This window comes from Chelonia mydas, chromosome 8, assembly GCF_015237465.2.
Source record: "Chelonia mydas isolate rCheMyd1 chromosome 8, rCheMyd1.pri.v2, whole genome shotgun sequence".
In the NCBI taxonomy this organism is placed as follows: Eukaryota; Metazoa; Chordata; order Testudines; family Cheloniidae; genus Chelonia; species Chelonia mydas.
In genome coordinates this window covers 21,350,022-21,371,934 of record NC_057854.1, presented here as the reverse complement: position 1 = coordinate 21,371,934, position 21,913 = coordinate 21,350,022, and the positions used below count along the sequence as shown (strand labels likewise).

The 21,913-nt window shown below is 46.6% G+C and overlaps 1 protein-coding gene across 1 annotated transcript in view; it reads right to left on the bottom strand.

Moving 5' to 3' along the window:
* Positions 1-386: 386 nt before the first annotated feature.
* The window catches only part of ADRB2 (adrenoceptor beta 2), a 66,461-nt gene continuing 44,934 nt past the window's right edge, over positions 387-21,913 (bottom strand). The window contains exon 2 of the mRNA XM_027824731.3: positions 387-5,095. Within this exon, the coding sequence (XP_027680532.2) occupies positions 5,061-5,095 (35 nt within the window). The 3' untranslated portion in view covers positions 387-5,060. The remainder of the gene's footprint in view (positions 5,096-21,913) is intronic.

Below are 21,913 nucleotides of genomic sequence, written 5' to 3'. Positions count from 1 at the left end.
GGCTGAAGTTATTCAAAGAAGCCTTCAAGTTACAGACCTTAAAGAATTAAAGGGTGATCGTCTCTCCTCCAAAACCTTCTATCAGGATACTCTTACACCCTGGAGAGCCCCAAGTTATTTCCACTTTGATCTGGTTCTTGTTCTCCTCCTCGCTCCAGTTAAAAAGATGAGTCTGATACAGTTCTCGCTTGGTCTACGCTGGCTCACAGGCTGCTCTCCCTAAGTTGAAGGATCCTCGCTCTCCCGGACAGCATTGCTGTTACCAGATTAAGCACACACCCCCACAGCAGCGACTGGAGTCAGTGGATATTGATCCCTGTCCTGGGACCCTCCCTCATCTCAGGTGACTTGGGCAAGGAAATAAAGACCAGCCCCTTGTATTCTTTGTGTCATGCCTTTATTGCAGCTGGAGTGTTCAGTGCTCGCTCAGGCTCAGACTTTTAGAGGCATTGGGGTGTGGCTGCACTCAGTGATCCAACACCTACGTCTCCTTTTCAAAAGTGATTTAGGCACTTGGGAGCCTAAATCCTGTTGACCTAGCCCCACAAAGCCTAAATACTTTTAAAAATATGGGACTCAGCGCTTAAGATGCTTGCAAGAGATCTGCTTAATTTTGTGTCTGGTTCCAGCTGGCTATGTGCTGGGGTAGCTTTAAGGGGGTTTCATGGGTTCAACTGAACCTACAGAAATCATGGAACCAAGGGTGCAAAACCAAGCAGACATAGACTTCTCCCAGCCTGGTGTGGAGGGGAAGCCCCGGGCAGTTGGGTGTTGGAAAGTGAGCCCACCCTGCATTCATCTCTGTCCCACAGGGCTGGGTCCGGCTCCTCCATCCAGGCATTGTGACCTGGTGCATGGGGTCACAGTGCTGCTCAGGTTTGGCCCAGTTTCCCCTTTGTCATGGGGTCCCCGGGGCCACTCCTCCGCACCAGACAGGCTTAGGGTTGCGATGCCAGGGCAGAGGTGCTGCTGCAGGTGGTCAGTGACCCATTGGCAGTTTAGTTTAGTGAACCCACTGAATCAGGAAGCTACATCCACCCCTGCTGTGTATAACAAGAGATTCACAGTGCCCTGGCCAGACTCTGTCTGGGAAGCTGAGCCCTAAAAGGCACAGCCTTTGATACCAGCACAGCCTTTACTTATTTGACTTTGGGGCAGAGACCATTAGTCACGTACCAATGAGGTCTTTTCTCTATGACCGCAGCATAGACTCTAAAGTGCTACTGAAACATTTCTCACCAGATGCATTTGACAGGCGACTTTTGGACTGGAGTTTTGGTGCCCACCTGAAAGGCAGCCTGCAAACCCTGCCTCTCTCTCCTCTCCTCTCCTCTCCTCTATCATGCTGCCACAAACTCCAGTGTGACTGTGCTCCTTTCTGTTCTCTTCAATCTGACGAGAGTCCCTTCTCTGATCCACCACAACTTTTGGTGTACAGTGAAAATTCAGGATAAAGGAACAGGGCATTTCTGACTTTATTTGTGAGAACAATTTGTTCTCTGGAGAGAACAGAGGACGTCAGGTTCACAATAGCACTCACAATAAATGCAGCGTACAAAGACTCCCTCTGCAAGCCTGCCACGTGCATTCACTATGCTTATGTGCAGCTTTATTCTGCATGCCTACAAGGCACATGTGCTTCTGTGGGTTGAGCAGTATACAATGGCGCTCTCAACATGAACTGTGGCATCAGCCAAGGTGGCACCAGAATAAACTGTGCCCGTATGCCCACAACTGGTCTTAAAAAACCCTCTTCCCAAGAGCCACGGGTCAATGCAGTCACACAAGCTGCTAAATGGTGCTGCCCACGCCTCCACTACCCAGTTTGAATTTGTGGGAGCTGGATTACTTTGGGATGGAGATTTGGTCCTATCCTGTCTTCAGCAGGATTTAGTCCCCTCCTGGATAAACTAGGACTTGTCACTGAACTTGTTCCAAATTCTCCCTGTGTCCCATGACATGGTAGCTGTCTGACCCCTCATTGTGAAACCTGTGTTCAATCTTCCCGGGTGGTGAGGGCAAGGTCAGCCTCACACATGCTACTGGGGAGCTATCCGTGTGCGGCTAGTGCTTCAGGCATTGCTTCTAGAGCTAATTTGAAAAAGGCTCTGTCACAAACTCCTCGCAGCTGGAGTCAAAATTGAATCAGCCTATTTGTATGTCAAATTAGAAGGAGTTTAGAGAATAGCAACCATCAGGGAGCTGGAGAGACTGATCTGTGAGGAAAGATTAAAAGAGTTAAAGGGGCAGTGCTTGGAAAAGGGACATCTTCCCTTAGACATGATAATGAGTGACATGGACTTGAAAGGTATGACCAGGTGTAGGTGTGATATTAGTAGAAGCTTTCTGACCTTGGCTGTGGAATGGTCTCCCAAGGGAAGTGGTGAAAGCCCCATTGGCTGAAGCATTTAAAAATAGACTTGACAAGCCGCTAGCAAATGTAACATAGGGAACAAACCTGTAGGGCCTCAGCAGATGGACGGGATAGCGTCTAAGAGATTTCTTCCATCTCCTATGACTCTGTGAGGAAGCAATTGGCGGTAAACAGATCATAGATGACTTTGGGGGCGTGTTTGTGAGCTACCAGTGAGACTGTGTCCATTTTAGTTACTGTCAGCTGCTGCCACGCCCACACAAGAGAGTATTAGCAGGAAAAGTAACTGAAAGGATCCTGTGTTGCTCTTTGGCCTGAAGAGAAAACTCATGGTACCATTTCTAAGAGAGACTCCATGACTAATCAGTCACTGTAATGACTCCTAGGCTTTGTTCTGTAAAAGGACAGTCCTCAAACGTTAACAGAGTCAGGCCCAGAGTTCTCTCTCCAGCATAAGAATTCACGGGAAAGTGTGCTAAGGGATAAAGAAGTGAGGTTCATGGCCTCATTCAGTCACACCGGTTTGAATGGCCTAGGCTGAGGGTGAGCTGTTGAGGAGAAGAGAATGCCTACCCCATTTGCCTACAGAGTCACTTCGCACCCAGCATCTAACCAGCTGCACTATACTGTATAGTAGTGTAGGGCACGTTGGAGATACTGAGCCAGATCATCAGATGCTGCCAACTGATGTAGCTCCTCTTCAGTGGAAATATGCCAACTCGCAGCAGCTGAGAACCTGGCCACCAGGCGCTTACAAGGCAACTGTATATAAAACAAATTTGATTCTGCTGTAGATGGCAGCATTGAGAAAACAATATTAAGAATATAAAGTACCAGAGTCTAATTAGCGTACAAACGTGTTTTCTTACACACACATACACATACACACACACACACACACACACGCTCTGTACTCTTCACATCCTGCACAGCAGATAAAGAAGGTCAGACTGCAGCCTCTTGTTTTCTAAACATCAGGCTACCGCAGCGAAATGGCTTGCTTTTATTTTGCTAGAGCTGAAGACCAGCTTACGGCATTACACAAGTTGTCAGTGGCTCCCACTTGCAGACACAGGTTCGGAAGCTGCTCTACAACAACGCTCCGCAGTCTTGTTTTTGTGTTACATCAAGCAGCAAATAAAGAAACCCAACTGTACGTTAGTGAGAGGTTTTCCAGGTGGAAGCCCGGCCTGTCTGCACACTTCTTGTCAAAACAGAGCTGTGTGCAAAGCTGAGAAATTCCGTTATCGCTGCTGGTGCTCAGAACTCAGGGGGCTGTTAAGCAGGCTGATAAGCAGAATCCTGCACTCACTCAGCTGAGCCGGGTGCTTGGCATACAAGACTATCCTTTTGCCATCCAAAACGGCAAGAACACCACAGCTTTCCTACTGTTTGAATTCGTCTTTCCAATGGTTCGCTGCGTGGACCTCTAGCTCTCTGCCTTTTTCTTTGCAACATGGGTAAAGAGATGAAGGGCTTCCTGATCTTTTGAGATGCTGAGCTCCTGGGAGGTGCTGGTCACCCAACGCCCCTGGGTGCCAGTGGAGGTTGAGCGTCTCGTGGACAGTGCTAGGCAGCCTCTGAACCTCACCAGATCAAGCCCTTAATAGCCAAACCAGGGCTTTTCATTTTGAACCCTTTTATATATTTAATAAGCCAGGGAGCTCAGTTTTCAACAAGGATTGACTTGCCCATGCACTGATTTCAATACCCGAATGAGGGATTTGAGCCTTGTATGGCATTTGGGGCTCAGGTCTGAAAACTGGGCTCCAAGGGTGTGGCGAGTGCTGTTTGACCATCAGGGCTGAAAAGTGAAAGGTGAAGCAGCTCTCTTCCCACCCCTGCTAAGTGCAAAAACATGGGGTCAAATTCTAGCGCCTTACAGTCATTGAAGTCAGTGTCTTGGGGTCTGTGGGAGTGTTGTCTGAGTAAAGACCTCAGATTTGGCCCATGTTAATGTTCCTCTTCTATCTGAGTAGGACTGAGTGGCGTATTGGGAATTTATTAGTTTCTACCCATGACATCTTCTCTGTTTCTTCCTCTGTAGAAACAAACACAGAGTAAATAAAAGCAAACTTCAGTGTTCCTTGTCTTTCTCGTCTTTAAAACGTTCCTGTTTCATCTGAACTCCACTGCCAGCATGTGGACAAAAACCCATGGCCATGTTCCTAGCAATCCCTTGGCCTGGCCAGGAGGCAGTGAGCTTGGCTTCTTTTCCATGAATTGGCCAATGGAGAGGACAGGGCAGCCCTAGAGATTTCTTGCCTTTTGAAACTGTGCTTTCCGAGGTTGACATGACAGGGAAACCCCTAGATGTCTTTTTTCCTCCTGCATGGAAACTCAACTCATTCCGTGCTGTGTTGTTGGGCCATGCTATCTCCTTCCCACAGTAGATCCAATTTCACATGGTTGGTTCTGGAGATGATGCTCTTTCAGGGCAGATCCTGCTTTTACATCCCCCTCAGATGCTTGATGCGCTGATGGATCCTAGCCTGGGTCGCTGCCACTCCTTCATCAGCTTCTCCTTCGGGTGACTCACTATGGGTGATGGGCTGAGATGAAGTCAGTTGCCAAAGCAATAGTTTCCCACCGTTTCACCAGCCTCAGAGAAGCATGGCTGTGCTCCTGCTTTCTCTCTCCAGAGCTCTTGTGAGCTCAGTGTGGTAAGGAAGACACTTCAGCCCATTCAACTTTCCACCATTCCCGGACACCCAGGGATCTCTGTGGAGCAGAGAAAAAAATTATCAGCTTTTTACATTACAGTTTTACAGGCCTAGAAAAAATGAAGACTTTATACTGAGTCCTGGGAAAGGGATTACACCTCCCCCACTGCAATTTATCTGCTAGTGGTGTGGGCTGTATCCAGCAACTACAGCCAGGTAACTTAAGCACCCAGTCCTGCTCCTGTTAGTGTCAGCAATAAAAGTCTCCTTGGCTCCACATGGCCTATACGTGTATTTAACCAGCTAATGCAGACCTCACCCGGCAGCTCTACTCACTGAGCATGCAAGGCACACATTACCATAGACAAGACTCGAACTGGGAGACTCAAGTGAGCAAAGCCTGACGTCCATGAATTTAGAAGGAAGCTCACCAGGCACCATATCCCAGGGGAAGCCTGCTCTGGCATTTCCAGTGTATTTACAGGGTCTGTCTCCTCCCCGCAGCATAAGCAAATAAAATATCTAGCCGCATTCCCTTCATGCAGCTTTAAACTCCATAACAAACTGTAGACAGAGGACAGCACTCCCCAGAGCTGCTCACTGTACAAGCAGGATACAAACTCAACAGGAGCTGCTTGTGTCCTTCAGGGAGAGAAGTCAGTTTCTGACTTGCAGACAATGCGCCTCTCCCTCTTTCAAGCCTCTGAGCCTAACTAGGCTCATCCACAGCTAATTACCTCAGCTGCAAGCAGCAGGCCTACCTCTAGCTCAGGGAGCCTCCCAGATGGCAAAACTAGTGAAGAACCATTCTTGGGACATGAACCCCTATAAGACCCTCCCCCACCCCTTTCAGACACCCCCTCAGGACACCACTAGCTATGGGGCACCAAAGAACCTGTACCCCTCATTGTGATCCTCAGCTGCGGGTAGCTGTGCTGTGCTCCCTTTGTCTGGAGAATGCTCTTTGCACACGTCAGAGTGCAGCTGATGCTTCTCCTTCTGCAGGTAGGTGGGGTTCCGCTGACACTGTCCCTAGAGACATTTCCACAACAGTCCTGTGATCTCCATTCAGGTTCGCTGAACAATCTCACAAGCGGCTCAGCAGAGAGCACACACAATTCTGGACATTTCAATTGTTAAACAATACTTTCCTCCCAACAGCAACCTCCCCGCCTCCCCCCCCGCCCCCAATGGCTCAGTATCACTTCCCTGCAGAGACCAAATAACAGAAATAAATAACGAATGCCTCCTAAGCACTCTTAGGGTATTACAGATGATCATAGAGCTTAAGACCAGAAGGGACCATCTAGCATGACCTCCTGCACATCACAAGCCACTAAACTCCTCCCAGTTACCCCGGTATTGAGCCCAGTAATCAGGATTAGACACAAGTATTTTAGCCTTCAGGAGACTCAGCTAGCATAATGGTCCCTTCTGGCCTTCAGATCTAGGAAAGGGTGGAGAGTGCAGTCTGTCAGAGGGATTTTTACTTTTCTTGGTTAAGTTTGTGCTCCTATACCCCAGTGACCGTAATGATAGAAGAAAAGAAGAACTCTCAAGAAGAACTTCCTGAAAATGGAAGAGTGTCAGAAAGAGAGAGAATATCCTGGGTCTGATTTTGTTTTTATTTTTATTTTTAAATGCTATTTTAATGAATGACTTGATGATTTTGACACACAGACCTAGCTTTATGGATCTTGGAGGGCTAGGGGAGGACCTTTCAGTTCTATGAAGGCTGAAATAAAGCAAAATTTCTGTTGTGAATGGAAGTCAAACTTCCATAATGAGACAGATGATTTACAATAGTGTTGGCTGCCAATTCTGTTTGGTTTCAAAGCAACCATTGCTGTCTCTGCTCTGTAAAATACAGACCCCCCTCCACCCTTCCTTCCTTCTAACTTACAGGATTTCTGGCTCTTGTGATGATATTTCTGCAGGGCTTGAAGATTATTTTGTACACTGAAATCAGAAGAGGGCGGATGGGCGCTAAACTCGCTGAGATGAGAACCACATTTTTCTTGAGGCTTTGTGGAGAGAATTGCACAGCATGGATACAGAGAAATGGGGCTTCCCTGGGAAACCATAGCCACACTGAGACATGGAATCAACCCAACAGCTGAAGAAAAAAATTGCAATAAAGTATTCCCAGACACTCACTATGGGCCTGATCCAAAGACTACCCAAGGCAATGAAAAGTTTCCCATAGACCTCAGTGGTGTTTAGATCAGGCCCCGATGTGAGTAATACAGTAGAAGAGTTGGTTTAAACTTTCTGCTGTGGCTTTCACACAGAGATTGATTCCTCAGCTGGGGGAAAGGCTATCAAGGGTTCTGGCCTGAATGAATAAGCCAGTGAGTACTCTTCTTTCCTTTATTGCGATTAGAACTCCTAGTATCCAGGCTTCAGAATTATCCAAAGAACCATCTCCACGCATGCTTCATGTAGCAGCCCAATGGCATTGTTTTGGCAGCATTGGGTCGTGGCTGGCAATATCTGGGGGAAGAGAGAGGCAATGTAAATAGGATTAAATTTTAATTTTATTCCTCATGAAAGTGAGGGGGATGGCTAGTGCTGACTAGATCCAGGATAGCATGGGAAGAAGCAGTGCAAGTTCTTCTCACTCAGCTCTGCCAAGGCACTATCAAAAAAGAACTACATGAGTTCATGGCAGATAGGTCCATCAATGGCTATTAGCCAGGATGGGCAGGGATGGTGTCCATAGCCTCTGTTTGCCAGAAGCTGGGAATGGGCGACAGGAGATGGATCACTTGTTCTGTTCATTCCCTCTGAAGCACCTGGCATTGCCACTGTCAGACGACAGGATACTGGCCTAGATGGACCTTTGATCTGACCCAGTCTGGCCATTCTTATGATGTGTACCACCTTCTTCTATGCCAGCTCTTCTCATAAAAAAAGACTCTGATCTATTGTATAGTGGTTTTGTGTGGATCGGATAAAGATCTCCAAACTCAGTAGTGACTTCAGCCGTGTGTGTAGGGTAGCTATCCAATAACAATAGTAGTTACAAATACTAATTAAAGGAAACTTAAAACTAAACCTCAAAGACAAAAACAGAACACTTTAAAACACTTTAATTATGATGAAAGCTTCTATTAGCCACACAAAGAAAAAGGAAGAGAACATGACCATTGGTATTTCCCCCTCCAAAAAGGTCTACTGACAGTTAGTATTTCTGTTGTTGGTCTGATATACACTTCACACAAAGTTAGTGGGAAACCGATTCAGTAAATAATCTTGGATTCTATTATTAATAATAATTATTTTATGTAATTTGTTTCTCTCATTGTCCACAGTGTATCATAAACTATTGAACCCTCTAAGAAATCATGTTTCCTGCTCCAAAAAACTTGCAATCTAGCAGCTTACTTGAAATTCCTTAAGGCTTCCTAGGTGCAATGTGGTAGATATCAAGATTCCATTGGTTTCAATGCATAACGGCACCACATTAGGTGCAGTGAAGGACCTGGAGCTAGAGGTTTAGCACCAAAAAATAAGAATATTGTAAAGTCTAAAGTACCATTGCAAAGGTGAAACAAATCAGTCTCAGCAATGAAATGTGAAAACCACCCTTGAGTGAGACAGGAAAACTGGAATCAGTAAGTGATGCTTTTCCTCCTATCTTACCAAGTTGGAACCTGAAGGGATCTTTTTCAGTTCCCCTACAGGTGGAGCTTTTGAGCTGACATTGACAAGGAAACTAACTTAAAACCTGGGGTTTGCAGACGTGCCACACTGCAACCTCTGAGAGAAGATCCTAATTTTTGCAAGGGATTCACTTTAAAATAAGGGAAAGAATATGCCGGGGAAATAATCTGTATGAAATCTGAAATAGGAAGTCCAAAAAGCAGATCAGGATTGGGTTTGATAGGACATAGCAATGGCAACATAACCACCCATTCTCTAACTTTGGAAGAGCCACGTTTTGGCTCTGCTACACACTCAGTCTTGTAGGTATTGACTGCCCAGAACTCTTAGGTCTAGGCCTCAGGTCCTTACGCAATTCTTACTCAGACAAACTCTCATAGAAGTCATTCTCTATCTGTAGGAAGTTTATGAGGAATTTATTGTGATTATTTGGTATTCTAAATTCAGTTAGTTTTGACTGGACAAATCGGTTACATTCCATATTTCTGCTTCCTGACTGGACAAGCTGAGCATTTATACTCAAATTTCCAGTGCCAACAATCACCGTTTCATTCGCTTTTTGTGACTATCTTAAAGGGTGCTGATTCCTGCCAGTGAGCTCCTCTCCTAGCATAGTCACAGACAGCAAACACAAAAGAGGCAGGAAAAGTTATGCAGCATTTCCCCATCTCTAATCATTCCCATTTCAGTATCACTGAGCAGTAATTTTCATCTTCCATTCATGCTTAGATCCAGGAGTGCTGCCTCTAGGGAGTTTTTTTCACTTTGATGGGACAATAAGTGTGAAATGAAAGGCGATGTCTCATTCTCACACTACCATACACATCCATACTGTCCAATCCCTTTCAGCCACATGTATCTCAGGCAATAAGAACTTAAGGGGAGGAATACATTTCTTCTTGAGTTTGTCATGTTCCCTCTGTCTGGGACACTGGCCACTGCTGTTCTGTGACGGGATTTGGAGCTTCTAGAATATCCTCACAACTGAGCGTGCCAGGAATCCTCTTTTTTTTTTCTCTCTCTTTCCTGGGGAGATTCATGACGCTCTTCCTCCCCTTTGGTGCCTCATGCTCTGTGACTTCTCGGGAGTTGCAGCAGGTGTGGAATCACTTCACTGTGTAAACTCTGCTGATGACACTACTTTCTTAGCACACAGGTACTAGTAAAAAAAAACAGTCCTCTAAAAACAATTAACAAACTGGCCAGAAGCCAATAAAGGACTTCAGGCCAGTGTGGGTAAACAGGAATAGCTCCACCACTGACTTTAATGGAGCCAGATGATTTAACACCTACTGCAAGTCTGGCCCTCCACTTCTCCCGCCATGAGAGCCATAAGAACCCCAGACACTTGCCAATACTTCCTCAAGCAAAAGCCTCTTTAAATCCCTGAAGGTTGACAAGCTCAGGCTCCCACAAACCCTCTAGGAAATGGAGTTCCTGAGCCAAAGGCCCTTTCCTGAAAGATCTGTTTCCACCTTCCCTTTCTGTTTAAAGCTAGGGGCTGATGACAGCTCGAGCTGCTGTACCATGACAGAAGGAGAGAGGCAGCCCTGAGGTAGCCAGGACCAAATAGTACACGGTCAGAGTCTCCCACTTTCACTTCCTTAGTCTTCAAACCGTTCCCATTGGGAGTAAGGGGGAGGGGGGAAATCTGGCCCACAGAAATGTAGATGCCCTGAATGACATCTAGTAATGAAGTAGAGGACAGTGCAGAATATTTAGACCAGGTGCCCCATGTTTCCTGCAAGCAGCACCACAAAGCAAGCATCCCACTGCATTTTTCCCGAGGCAGTTTCAGGTGCACCTGCAGACGCAGTGGGACATCTACATTTGGGACCAGTAGGTGCCATTCCAAATTAATTAATTACTGTTTCAAGAAGGTAAGTAATAAGGCACAACAGGGAGAGGCTGATGCTACTGCCTAGGGAGTGTAACCTGGGAGGCATGAGGCAGAAGTGTTTACAAAGGCGCCGGGTGTGGTAGCGATATTGGAAGGTATCGCCCGCCCTGCAGAGTCTCACTGCTATCATAGTATGGCTGGTGAATTAAACTAGATGGCCAGATTCATTCCTGGTGTAACTCCACTGAAGATAGTGGATTACCCCATGGATCAACCTAGCCCAACAAGCTTTATGTTGGAGCATAGGTTAATGCTTTGCTGAAGAAAAAAATAATCTATTTATTTGCCCCTGATACTCAAGATCTCACACTGGGATGATGACAGGCCAGATTCTGATCTCTGTTACACCATCGTAAATCAGGAGTAACTCGAATGGAGTTACACTACATTTATATTAGTGTAACTGAGATCAGAATCTGGCCTGATTTCATATTATCCTGGTTGGGAATATCCAGTGGTCATCCAGTTTCTTATTTCTGAACATTTTGGGCCCAATTCTCCTCTCACTGGCACTGGGGTAAATCAGGAGTAACACCATGAGAGTCAATTGTGCTGATTTTCCTCTCATTTACACCAGTGTAAAACCAATGTAACTCTCTTGACGTCAGTGGAAAAACTCCAGTGTACACTGGTGACAATGAGCGGAGACTCAGATCCAGCATGTTTACACTGCTGTAAAACTGTTGTGAGAGGAATATCAGTTCGGCAGCATACAGTATATACAGGCAGTGATGGAAGACAGGGCTAAGAACTGCATCACCTAAAGAATTCTTATTTATGGTTCCTGAATGTGTGTGCACATGTAGGAAGGAGGCTAGGAAGATGACAATTAAAATAAACTTCAGGTTGTTTTTCCAAAACATCTGTCATATAAACACAAAAATCAGATGTTGTTCTGGAATGCGAGCTATCTGCTGCTCTGCATAACCCAGCGGGAGCTGCAGCTTGCCTGACCTCTCATGGTCTCGCCTGTGATCTGGGAACTAAATTCCTGAGAGTTCACAAACTAAAACATGGGTTTCAAAACAGAAGCCAACTGAAGAAATCTCCCAATCCCTCTTCATGATTCCCAATCCCTGCTTGCCTATGAGAAGCCCAGACTTCATAAAGGAACAGACATAACGGTATGATGAACCACCTGCATACCAGAGTGCAATGGACATGACCAGGAGACTGGGCTGTGTGCCAGACGGAGGAATGTTACAGCCGGCATATGTGTGAATCTTATTAACTTATTGTATTTTACTAGGCCAGTCAGAACTCATTAACCATATTTCCTGGTTTTGTATCAATATGCCCTGTGATGGGTTTGGGCCCTTTGGGGTGTCACCTGATGTGCTGGGGTGCTACTGAGTCAGCCTATTCTGCCAGCCTGGGTCCCCTTTACCTGGCCTTTGCTGGGCTAGGCTCACAAGCCTCTTGCAGTCAAGTACACAGGCAGGGCCACACCCAGCTGCACAGAGAGACAGAGATCCATGCTGGAAAGATTCAGCCTGAGGGTCTTGCCCCAACACCCTGGTGCCCACTCCCTTTAAGGGGTACAAACCCAAAGGTTTTATGAAATTCGCTCCCTCTCTCAATGTGGAGGGAGAGATGCACAACTTCTTGTCCCTGTCCCCAGTTAGAAATTACATAAACTGGGTTATATTATAAACAAGAAATAAGTTTATTGACTACAAAAGGTGAATTTTAAGTGAATATAAGAGATAACAGACAGAACAAAGCAGATTACTGTCCTAAAAAAGCTAAATATGCAAGCTAAGCTCAATATACTTAAGAAACCGGTTACAAAATGTAAATTCTCACCCTAAATGTTATTTTAGGCAGGTTGCAAAGTTTCTGTGGTTCAGAGTTCCAGTTATACTCCTTTTCAGACTGGACCCTGTCTCAGTCTGGACTCCCCGGCACCTTCCCTTCAGGTGGCTTTACCAGTCTTTCTTTCTTGGGCAGACAGGCCATGGAGAGGAAGAGTCCCGTTTGCCTTCCTCCCCACCCTTAAATAGGATTTACATAAAGCGGAAATCCTTTGTTTCCCAAATTTGACACACACACCCATTCCCTTCCAGTGGAAAGTTACAAGAAGTCCCAGGTAATGTTTAGTATCAGGTGACAAGACCACCTGACCTAGTAGTGTCTCAGTTACGTCCCCAGATGCCTCCCAGGAGGAATAGGGATTAGTATCTTCGTGGTTTTGTTGTTCCTTCCTGATGGCTCATCAAATTTGATGGCCTGTCGTCTGCTGGGTGTCTTCCCAATACATACCCAGTTGTAATTGCATACAAATTGGATAATCACTTCAGTAAATCATAACCTTTCCAATGATACCTTACAACACCCATCTTGCATAAAATATATCTCATATTCATATCATAAGTATATTTCCATAAAGAATATGGAGTGAAACGTCACACACCCATGAAAGAGGTGAAAAACTAGTGGGGAGAATGCTTCTGTTCCATTGTGATAAGTCCAGCACAAGCTTCAGGGCAGCCATTTTGTAGGGGCACTCATTTGTTTGTGAGGAAAATGAAAATGACACTTGCACACACAAGCCATCCATATTTCTAACTGGATGTCAAAGGGCACTCTGAGTAATGGGTATTTGTGGTGAGGGGTTCAATGGGGGCTGGAGGGGGATAAATCATCTCCAGGCTATGGATTGACAGCAGAATGCTTCAGTGGCCTCTACTGTGTCCCTGTAGGAGCCCCTGTAACATGCACACCGTCTGAGAGGGCTTGGAGGATCAGCACAGTCATGGACTGCCAGCCCCCCCCCTCATCCAGCTCATCCCCAACTCCCCACCCTGTGTTGAGGAGCAGAGAACCACAGCATAGCAGGGAGGAACGGACACCCTGTAGGCAATCTCCAAATCCTGCTGTCCCAGCGCAGTAGAACCACACTATGTCCTGGATGCTTGGTGTCCACTGGATTTGGGGTTAAGTGGTGGCTGAGGCAAAACTGGGGTTAGGATTTACCCTAAATCTCTCCAGCATACTCAACAAATCAGAAGAGTCCATTAGCTTAGCATTGCAATGGCTCTGTGCTGACGAGAGAAGTCTCTTTTTGTGTTTTTGTAGTCACCGATTCCCACATCTTCACCTCACTGCCCTTTTTGCCTCACCTGAATTGCTCACGTATGAAAAGAGAACTCATCAGGAACTCTTCTTATTATATCTCATGCCCCAACCACCTGCCACCTGTAGTTTGCATCTGGCCACACGGCTCAAAGAGTGCATGCTAAACGGCTACCGCTCTGTCCCACAAAGCAGAATACAAAATGGCTCTAGGGCAACTGACTATAAAGTAATCTATCAGTTACTTCTTCATCTCATACTAAAGTACAAAGGAACCTGATTCCCAATGCGAAACAAGAGGAAGAGTTGTATTTCCCCAGAATGGCTGCAGGACCCCTCTAGTGTGTCAGCTCTGCCTGGCAGTTGCATGATGATAGACGCCGGGAAGCTGTGGTGTTCTATAACCCAATTTATTTAGGAAAAGGAAAGTTTGAGCATCAGACCCGTTGGTCGAATGTGAGCTAGGCAGAAGCTGCCCGGAAGATATTAGGATTGGCCGGAAAACAGCAATTCCTTTTTGTGAAAAATGCTGAGATTTTGAAATATATTTTTGTTCCAATGAGGAACTGAAAAGAGGCATTTCTTGAAAAGACCCACACATGAGAGACCAAGCCCTACATCCGAATAGCCAGTAGCCTGGTGGAGGAGACACAGCTTCAAGTGCCTGCTCTGCTGGATTCAGAGTGATCCAAGATGAAAAGCTCTGCTCTGAGTCAGGCAAAGCAGTGGTCTGTAACTAGGTCTCCTACATACCACGTCAGTATCCTGACCGCTCGCATATCCCTAACTCATTCCAAAATGCAAAGCATGGGTTTCAATCTGCAAACAGACATCTCGACCCAAATCTTTGCAAAGACTTTCGAAAGTTTTCCGATTGTTTTTATTCCAATGCAGAAAAAAAATTGTTTATTTTGAAATCTATTGGCTGCTCTGGGATGTGTGTCTGTCTGTCTCTCTCTGGGTTTGACCAGAAATTCCATCCTGGAACAGAGAGACCTTCCTGACAAAAATGTCATCTAAGTTGATATATTTCCCTGAAACAACATTTTTTAAAGGAAAAAAGGGTCATCTACCTTTTTCCAGCCAGTCCTAGTAGATATATAAGTATGCTCAGGAGGATGAGAGCTAGGGTTGCCATCCATCCTGTCACAGAAGTGTTCCTTCAAGGTTTTGTGGTCTGTCTTGCATCACGCTGGGCAAGCCAAAGCCGCTGACATTTGGATTGCCCCTGCCAGGTGAAATCAGTGCGTCAGGACATCACAATGCCAGATTGCAATAAGAGGCATGTCTCTTCCCTGCTGTTAAACACCCATGGCTGGCCCCTGTCAGTTGACTCGGACTCAGGCTGTGGGGCTGTTTTAATTACAGTATAGACATTTGGGCTCGGGCTGGAGCCCAGGCTCTGGGACCTGTAAGGAGGAAGAGGAACGTCTGTGCCACAGTTTCACAGCCCCGTAGCCAGAGCCCTACAAGCCCAAGTCAGCTAAAGTGCACCACCACGGGTGTTTAATTGCAGTGTACACATACTCATGATGTTCTGCTTTTGCATCATGGCAATGCTAAATGTTTCCATTCTGATGTAAGGCTACAACACAACACCCTCTCTAATGTGTAGTCAGGAGTCTATGCCACAACTGCTACATATCGGCTGGGACTTAGGGAGTATGTCTACTCTGCAATATAAGCCTCGAGTGAGTAGAACTCAGGTTAGGAGACCGTGGGTTTGTTACCCTAGGGCTTGACTGTCTACGCTCATTTGTAACCCGAGGTTAGAACTGTTGAACCCTGGCACCCAACCTGGGGCTCTAGCATCTACAGTGCATTATGGGGGCTCAAGTCCAACCACCCGATATCCCAGACTTCCTAGCATGCTCCCAAAACATGACCACCCTAGAAAGTCAGCCTCTGGGACTGTGGGATACTTTAGGTGGACTCCCAGAGCATGAGGCCATTGGAGCTGCATCTACACTGCAAAGCAATCAGACTTTAAACTCTGAGTCCGGGCTCGACTCAGTCTCAGACCTTCCATCGTTGTGGGGTCCTGGGACACTGGGTCTGTGCTCTGGGTTAGCACAATTTGTGTGTAGACAGAAGGTTAGGCTTGAGCCTGATTTTGAGCCCTGCACTTACGTTGCAGTGTACAGTGGTGAAAGTGGAATCCATTTCTTACTGATATGGGGGGAGGACACGGAGGGGCACGTGACCTCCTCACGTGATCCCCCCACATGACTCCTCCCCACCCTGCCACAAGCATGGGGCCCCCACGCTTTTCCTGTCCCCTCCCCATTATCCAACCTTGTACCTGGGGAAGGTGGGGCTCTGTCCTCCTCCTGCTGTGCCTTCGGAACCGCAGCAGGGAAAGGAGCAGAACCTGGTGCCACTGGGCAGCCCCACGCCGGCAGCTCCTCCGGCGCAACTGTACTGCCCCAGCCCTTCCACACAGGGTCTCATCCGTCTCTACAGCAGCAGCCTCACCAGAGGACAGGGATGGGGCGAGCTTGGGACAGTATAGCAGCCGCGCCAGAGGATCTGCCAGCGTCGGGCTGCCCAGCGGCCCCACGTTCTGCTCCTTTCCCTGCTGTGGGTCCTGGGAGAACTGCAGGGCTCTCCCGGGAACCACAGTGGGGAAAGGAGCAGAACGTGGGGCCACCGGGCGGCCCCATGCCGGCAGGATACCAGTGAAAATCACTGGCTCCTAAAGTGGTGTACATGACAGTCCAGCTGCTAAGTTCCAAAGTGGGTTCTCATTTACTTGAGTGAGAAATAACGTCCAAATACTATTTTACATTTCAGAGACATTTTCTCTTCCTGGCAGTGGATAATTTGAGTAATTCTGGAGTTTAGTCAGAATGTGGAAGAGCTGCAAGGCAGCAGGAGTTGAAAGGCAGTGTTATCCTATTTCTCCTTCTTGTTTGCCTGGCCCAGCTTTTCTGATTTTGTTTTTAAGTCCCTGAACAATTTGGACCTTGGTCCCAGAAGTGCTGTAAGTCCCTTGAAACTCTGTAAAACCAATCTATAAAATCTCCATTCTGGCAGGAGTTTTTGATTATATGAGAGTCAGGAGGGCTTGGGGTGTTTTTGCCAACAATATTTTTTTTCCTCCCTTGTATTTCCGTGACCGAAAGGCTACGTGTGTGTTAGTGCATGCACGAGAAAATATTTTCATGTGTTGAGTTTGTGCCCTCAAATCTGTGAAACTGGTTTCCTCCACTCAACAGAGCTACTGTGATGTGAACTACCAGGGGAACAGGGTAAGAGAGGAAGGCCTATGAAGATGGACGCCAGTCCTCCCCCTCCCCCTTGCCCCCGGATCAGAAGGGGAACTAACAAATAGGCTCACCCAGAAATATTGGCAGCAGTTTCATTTCCACCCAGGAAGCATTTGGTTATTGTCAAGGAGGAAGGGAAAGGAGGTGAGTTTTTACAGAAACCAGACTGTTGGGTTACTTCCCTAAGTGGGATTCACAAGGGAACATACAACAAAGATAAAGAAACCACAGCCTTAGAGTACACATTCCTTATATTCAAGGCCCTGACAGCACTGTAACAGCTACATCATGAGGCCTGGTTATAGATGAGCACGTGCCCAGTGTGGTGACATTTCTATCACAGTTTGCTCTTGCAGTGTAGATGGAGCCCACTTGAGCCTACTACAAGCTTGACCTTTGGGCAGCTGCAGCAGAGTTTGCGAATGCTTAAAACATGCTTCAATCTTGTCTGCCCTGCAAGACCAAAGCCCGGGTTTTAACTATGTCAGAGACAAGAGTTTGTGACCGAGTCCCCTGACACTGTAGTTATACTGTAGGCTGGACCCTAGTCTACCCAGTGCACATTCTTTCTTGTTGCTGATATGGTTCTAGTGTAGTATGGACAGGACCCTGGCTTGGGTTTAAGTACTATTATCAAAACAACATGTTCAACCGCTACACCTGGAAAAAATAAATAGCAACGTTACATTGACTAGAAATTCTCACTTTGCCTGTAGGGATAATGGAGCAGTCTAAATGCACCGCCGCTCCTCCATCTATCTGTGTTCTTATATGGCATCTATCATGGTAGTATCTGAGCGCTGGAGAGATGTCAAGGGATGCATGGGGGGGCATGCAAGGTTGTGTGCAAACCCCCCTCCCCCCCATTTGCTGCTTTTGCTGCCTGGCTTATACCAAGCATGCTCACACGGACTCCCCCCCACCCCCCACTGCTTGGCTTGTACTGAGCATGCTCACACGGAATGTCCTCCCATTCCTCCTCCCCCACACTATCGGCAGGCATGGGTCATCGGGCTTCTAACTCCCCATCCACCCAAATCAAAGCAGAAATGGAGAGCGAGAGAGCTTCCTTCTACAATATTTAATGACTGCAGATTCCAGTTGCTCTCTCTAAAAATGTGGATCCAGACACAGCCTTCCGTCTCCCCACACTCCTCTACTGACAACAGAAACAAAGTTCAGAGGAGAGGTAATTGCCAGGCAGACATCAGTGATCCCAACAGCTGTGTTTAATCCCTTCTATCGGTACTGATTCTGTCTCAGAATGTCGCACAACATGGCGGTGGCTCATATACATGGGGATAGCAGCATCCCTCTCTCCCTACCAGGCTTACCCAGGCAGCCATCATGTGTAAATTGCTACATTTAATTTCCCTGCAAACTGCCTACTCATGGGTAACATAAGACACCCTCACTCTCTCTCTCTCTTCCCCAGTCAGACATTAAACTCTGTGTGGCAGGCTCCATGTGCTACCTGATGGCAGTGCTCTTGAGAGGGGTTGGGTGTAATCGCTGCTGCACTAGAACAAGGAGAGGCGTCCCGGCTGCAATCTCAGTCACGGGTTCCTTTGCTATTAGTCAATTCCACCAGCAAGAGCCATTAACTAAAGTGTTGCTCTGGTCTCTGAGTGGAGAGGAATAATATATGTGAAATCAGAGGGGTCCTGTCAGCTTGATTAAGCCCTAAACCGGACCTCTTTAAATATTGCTCCTTTGATTCTGAAACTTTGAATCCCCTTCCAACAACTGATGTTTTAATTAATGATACAATGAATATAATATAGTTTGGGTTATTTTAAAAAACTGTGTCTAGCCTTCACAAAAGCTACCAAACCTGACACCCCGAGAGTCTGAAGCCCTCCATGCACTGAAAAGGCACAGCACCAGTGCAAATCTTCCCCTTGTTGTCTCCCCAGGGCTATGTGCCTCAGTCTGGATGGGGTGAGATTCCCACTGAGGATGGGATGGGAGTTCGGTCTCCATGGCTCATTCAGTCCTTTGCCGTTCTGCTAAGCTTGCCATCAGTAGGGGTCCTTAGTGCCAGTTCTGGTGGTGTTTTTAGTGAGGTGGCTACCTGTTCACTAGTAAAGGGACAGAGACCCATCAGCCTCCCCAAAGCCGTCAGCTGGAAATGGCTTCCAATGGCAATGCATGCTTTGGGAGCTGCCTATCCTTGTTATTACCACATGTGTTACCAAGCCAGTAACAAAGATAAGCTCGGCCAAGATTTTCAACCCTGACTAGTGATGACAGTGTCTTGGTTTCGGAGTACCCAGAGGGCAGGTGCTCAGCACCTTCTGAGGATAAGGCTCCTTTATGGTGTCTTGAGCTGGGCAGCTCAAAATGGAGACAACCAAAGCCCCAGGTCACTTTGGACAGTTTAAGCCAAGGTCCATGCGTTGTCTAATTTTAGATGCAACTCAGTGAGTGAGAGTAAGGAACAAAAGGGCCATGGGCTGAGGAAGGACAGGTCTACAGTCACAGGACTGTAGGATTATTCAATACTGGCATGGGCACATTTTGAGGATCCAAACAAACATTACTTTCAAATATACCACATTAAAATTGGTCCTGAGTCTGAAGGAGGAAACCCTTGTGGACACTTGGCTTCAGGGGATGGAAATACTTCCCCAGCTGTAAGACAATCGTTTGTGAAACTTGAGTATGAACTGCAATTCCCCCCTGACTGCTGAGCTGTTATAACAATTCCTGGGAAACTTCATGAGTGTATTTTTGGTGGCTTGTTTGATTGTGGTATATCGTTATGACTGTGCTATCCAAAAATAATTGAGGGGAAACCAATAATAATTCTTACTTTAAAAAGTCCAACTTCGTGACCATCCAAGATATGGATAAAGCTGTGCACACAAGTAGAGTCCACTGGTTGTTTTCGGAGCACACAAAGGTAGCTCTAGTTGTTACCATCAACAAGCAGATGGGTGATTTCTTGTTGTGCTGTGCATTTACGGCAAGAGGATCTGGAGGGTGACAACTACAAAAGAGAATCCCTTCTCAACTCTGTTGAGGGATTAATCAAGTTGACATCTCCCATTTATATGCCAGTAAAACCCATCCTCCCTATGCTGAAACACTGTTGAGGGTCTGACTTGAAATGATGAAGGCTGGGAAATTCAAAGTTAAACTGAGTATCAAGGTTAATAGATTTAACATGAGACCTGTCAGCTTTATTTTATTGTGAGAACACAGTCACTGCAGTCTCCCTTCCTACTTCCTTCTTGTGAACTGGCAGGGCCTAGAAACCTACAAGAATCCAACAAAAAAACACCGCAGTGACAACACAGCAGCCACGGCAGCAACCCTACAAAAACCAATCACTGGCTCACATATAACTCATGTAACCAGCCCCAAACCCACAAGTAACCCTACATTTACACTCTACCATGTGCAGCCAAGTGGCTACGAGCAACCCTACAATAATGCATTTTCCGCTTATATATAATGGACGCAACAAAATTGCTAAGGAAATACATTGCCATTCTAAGCGCCACACTTGCACTTAGGAGTGCGGCAAAAATGAAAACCTTTTGTGGGGCCAGTAGGAAATGTCACAAGGTAAACACAAGATTGGCCCTGCACTGACTGTCCAATCCAAAGACACTGAAAAGGCTCCATTATGGTCCTCCCCATGAACTCAACCTGAACGAGTTTACTTGCAGGAAGAATCACTTTGAATAGCTGGTACCTTACTTCCCAGCCTCTTTTGTTTTCATTGTTTCAATCCCCATGTAATTGCTATTAGTTTTATTACTGGAATGGTTGCAGTGTTTGAATATCAATGTGTGTGTATATATAAGAAAATTCCAACAGCATCCCTGTTTTAATCTGCTCTCTGGATTGTAGAGGCATTTTTGCAAAAGCCTCTGATCCTGCAGCGATCCCACTGAGATTACTTCTTGAATAGAAATACCGCTAACAGGCCCGATGAGGAGGAAATTCTCTATCCCTTGGTCATGTGCATTTCCTGCTCTGTGGCTGCGTCCCCGGCGTAAATTGTTCCCACGTGAGCCCACCATGCGGAGGGTCAGTAACCCAAAGTGGACCAGAGCGGAATGTGGGAAATGATTTACAGCTTTAGAGCCAAGTCCCTAAACCCCAGGCAGCCTATTAACCCAGCATGTGCGTGGGGGAATAGATGCAGTGCGCAGGGGTTGGAGTCAAACACTTTTACCTTTCTCTTTCAAATCGGGGTGCCCCCTGCTGCACCACAGCTGGTGGCTTTATACTGCAGGAATTCATTACTGGTACATGTTTCTTTTCTGCAGGTGAAATGGGACAATTAAGCTAAATAGAGCTGAGCTGGGAATGCGTGCTGCTGTGACAGAGACTGCTTCCCTTTTGCTCCTTTGCTCTCTCCCCAACTTCCAATGCACTCTGTTCCTCCCCCACATCTTCTTCCCCGTGGGCCTAGTGTACACTTAAAACTTAGATTGACATAGCTAATTCTTCAGGAAGAATCCCCCCCTCTGAGTGTTGTCGGCTCTGCTGACCTAACCCCCAGTAAAGGCACAGCAATGCTGATGGAAGAATGCTTCCATCAGCCTAGCTGCCATCACTCAGGGAGACGGAGTTAGAGAAACCCTTCCATCGCTGTCATCTGTGTCTGCACTGCAGAGTGATGCAGGCATGGCTCCGGCACTGTAGCGATGCTGCTATAGTGTTCGTAGTGTAGACATGGCCTCAGTCTTCTCAGTGTCGCTTTCCTCCTTCGATGACACACAGATGGTGGCAGGGTGAGATGCAAAAGCTTTACACTCCCCAAAAGCCAGCCACTCTGCTTGAGAGTAGGAACTGTTAAGAGCAGAATGTGGCTGCATAAAGGAGATGGCTCCCTTAACCCTGCTGAAGAGGGAATGTAGTGCTGCTGTATGAAATTCATGGTGGGCTGAGGTACAGATAATGCAATGAGTCCAGGTATGTTCCTATACACTTTATTCCAGCCAAACCC